At 37.2% G+C, this 3,722-nt stretch overlaps 1 protein-coding gene across 3 annotated transcripts in view; it reads left to right on the top strand.

Annotated features, from left to right (window-relative positions):
- homer3b (homer scaffold protein 3b) overlaps window positions 1-3,722 on the top strand; it is a 43,718-nt gene that overhangs the window by 28,972 nt on the left and 11,024 nt on the right. For all 3 annotated transcript variants that reach the window (XM_032524991.1, XM_032524989.1, XM_032524988.1), the window contains one exon: window positions 2,067-2,223. In XM_032524991.1, the coding sequence (XP_032380882.1) occupies window positions 2,067-2,223 (157 nt within the window). The remainder of the gene's footprint in view (window positions 1-2,066; window positions 2,224-3,722) is intronic.

The following is a 3,722-nucleotide window of genomic DNA, read 5'->3' as shown; positions in this document are numbered from 1 at the left end:
ATATTGTTATCCATCCACAGAGCCAAGCTGGTATACCAACTGCAGCTGAGGGGTTTGTTCCTGAAACGAGAGCTGCTATTTGAAAAAAATGACAACTGACAGGAGACAATGAAATATATATTGTAAACTGGAAAGATTTTCAGTAAGTTGTGGCTGCAGCAGAGAGGAGCATCACATCCCTACTACCCGAGACTTTGTAGACTAAATTCTGCAGGTAGGGAGCTGTTTCAGAGAAATAGCTCTAACAACTCACTGTAAACTACCTACTCCGCACCAATTTTGCAGTGTAGGTAAGCTGATTAACAATATTTTAAAGCTTGAGTTTTTTGGGAGATTGCCCTTTCGTCTAAGTTTGTCATGCAAAGCATCACAGCCTGGCGTAAGGAAAGCTCACTTTCATTTCTTAAAAAAAAAATCAGCATTAATAAACTTGAAGAGCACCAATGAGTCAATCTAAAAAGAAAAAAAGAAAAACAGTAGTCTGCCTGTTTCTGCAGTGATCTGTCCATGCGTGTGTGTGTGGGTCCCGTGTCTTAACACACCGCAGGCTTACTGCCACTGAACTTAGCATCATAATTATCATCAAGATGGATCCCAGTAGCCATTATTGATGTGTGACCAGGAAGCAGAAAAAAAAAACATTCTTCCGACTGCTTTACAGCCTATTATCCCGTCGGTTTTATTTTATTATTGTCATAAGCCTATGCAGCCTTTTTTTTCCTGTTGCTATGGTAAGTAGTTTTTTGGTTGCCAAGCTGTTTGTTTGGTAGTCATGGAAATTACTCTGTTCCCTAAACTCCATCTTCTGGTGTGAAAGCTCTCTAGATTAGTAAATATACCCACTGAATCCTGGCATTTACCGCCACTCAGGACCCGATCCATCTTTCCCGCACGTTGATAAAGGATAGCGCTTCACCCGTGTTGTTTTTTTTTTTATATTACTCTGTGGTCTCTGTAATTCTCCATTAATATACTGTAGGTATATGCTGTTCTGTTCTTTTGCAGGTCATACACCACATTTAGGGATGGGTACTGAAATCAATACTTTTTAGGCACAGACCGAATTGCCTCTGAAGTATCAAGTATCGAAAAATGCCTAGTCTTTTAATACCCAATTTCAATAACTAAAGAGTAAATCTCATCAGCGTCAGTGAGCCAATAAGAATGCAGCATGCGTCTATCGAGATCTAATAATGTTTGTGATTGGCTGGCTAACATCGTAAAGGCACGCAGGAAAACTACGTTACGCACAGAGACGGGCTCAAGTAGTAGGAGCTGAAAAATAAATGAATAAAATGATTTTGGCCGTAATGTTGTAATTTCTTTTTGTTTATAAAATTGGTATAAAAAGAAAAAGTATCATCTTGGAACCGGTATGGCAGTCATGGTAATGGTGCTGGTATCGAATATTTTTGAAAGATACCCAGCCCTAGCCACTTGGTTTTAAAAAGTCCATTTGTCAAGACCTGAGTAAACCAAACTAATGTGATACATTTTGAAACTGAACTTGGAACATAATATTGTTTTACTACACTGGTAATTATTGCACTTATTAGGTGATGACTATTTTCACATCAATCCAGGACAAGAACATCTGTAGCCACGTTGGACTTCAGTTAGTAGTTCCACTTGTGCAGGGTTGAATTGTAAGGTGCGTCTCTAAGACATAAATGACATAAGAGAAACGAAAGAGATAGAATAATTAACAAATTATAATTAAAAACTGCAATGCTAATAAAATGTCACATTTAAGGGTAATGTACAAGTCAGTGGATAGATTAAAAGACAAACGTTTTATTACAGAGACTAGTCCATTTCTGTCTGTCATTACAGTACATGGCTTTATAAAAATAATGAATAAATGTCAAATGTCATTTCTTCTAATAGCTGGTGCAGCATGATATAACTGTAATCTATATTTTGTATTTTAACAATAGATCAAATGAGTGTGTGAAAGCTCAGATGAAAACAAAGCTCTAATAAACCAACTAACTTCTCACCACTAAAATAAAGTCAGTAGTTCCAGCTTTACGTTAAGTCTCTGTCTTTTTGTGACATCCCCTCAGGTCAATGTGTGAGATAAACCTGGAGGCTGAACTCTTCACCCTGCAGGACAGTAACTCCAAGCTGGTGGAAGCACTGCAGGAAGCCAACAGCAGTGTTGAGCAATGGAAGAAACAGCTGGCTGAATACCAGGAGGAGACCGATCGCCTCAGAGACCAGGTGACGTACAGAGTGTGAACAAATGAAGACCTCATATCACAATATCCCTGCAGATAATAACAATGTAGTGCAATCCATAATGTTTGGTGAAGGCTTACACTGTTGAGGTGTTGATGATTCAACTCCATTCTTCTTTCTGAGGCTGTTTTTGAAGTGTTATGTTTCTACTTGACAAAATTTAGAGAGTTTATTTGTGGATCATTATTTCTTATTTCAGACACTTTAAAGTCTATTATCAAACCATGACTAAAGAGAAAAATAGGTTATGTTTCAATCTGTTTTCCCATTGTGAGCTTACTTTTACAAGTGAGAGTAGCATGGAGCATCAGTGTTGTCACTATAGTTACCTGCAATTTAAAATACTTTACCTTGAGTATATGGTTTTCACTTTCTTTCCTTGGTTTTCAAGTTTTTTAATTTTACAAACAGTAATAAGGGTCTAAAAGGACGTTGTGTAGATTGTAACGCTTTATTAGAAAAACTTTAGATTTTTGGTTATACAACATACATGTAAAATTGACTCCATTGGAGCACCAATTTAGAACCGTGTGGGACCATTTGTACACCTGCAAATGAACCAGATACCAGTATTGTCTGTTGTCTTGGTGTAGATTGTAGTAGGAGGTCCAACAGTAACCATTTTAGTTTCCAAAGTTCATTTTAAAGAAATACAAAGGATGAACACCCATAGGATGAAATATGTTCTCTAGCTAATGTGGCCAAAATAAGTTATTCTATTAACTATTTTTTGTCACATTCCTGTCTTTTATTTAGGACATCTACATCTGCGGCACAGTCATCCGTCACAGTGTAGTTTGAATACTGTAAACCAAATATACAAACAAAACCCCCAAAAATCTTGTAGATGTTATTATTTACAGTATTCATAATTGTAGGAATTATCTACTAGATATCCAGTAGATCAGTAAATTAGCTTGAACTTGCATTGTCACTCATTAATAACTGTTTAGGTGGAAGCATATGGCACAACATATATTTATGCATATGGTTTAAAATAAGGGGAGAAGAAAAAACTCTTTATTTAATGAAAGCAGAAATACAGCATATGTTTTGCTTCTATGAAACATTTTCCTTTCATTCCCTCACTATGTGACCACTTGGATAGCAACTGGATATTATGCAGTATTTTTTTTATTCATTATCCATCTATAACTATCACACTGAAATCCCCAAATGGACTTGGTCTCTTCCAAACTGCAGATGCATTTTTCATCCAGCCCCACCTCCTTGGGATATTTCTGTTGACAGGCTCCCGTGATAATCGCAGGGCCATAAGAACGCAGACATTTCATCTTTAATTTAGAGAGGGAAAATTATGCCCTTGGTCAAGCTTAACAAGGCTTCTTCAATGCGACAGAATTAAGTGCTGCTGCAAACCGGTCTGCAGTAGAACTATTACCACCAGTGACAGAAAACTGGCCCTTTTATTTTTTTAGCCCACATTGTAGTCCATCTATACGAGCCCAGGTGAAGGTTAC

This window comes from Etheostoma spectabile, chromosome 9 (assembly GCF_008692095.1).
Source record: "Etheostoma spectabile isolate EspeVRDwgs_2016 chromosome 9, UIUC_Espe_1.0, whole genome shotgun sequence".
Classification (NCBI taxonomy): domain Eukaryota; kingdom Metazoa; phylum Chordata; class Actinopteri; order Perciformes; family Percidae; genus Etheostoma; species Etheostoma spectabile.
The sequence above is the reverse complement of the archived record's forward strand: the minus strand, read 5'-3'. Positions and strand labels throughout refer to the sequence as shown.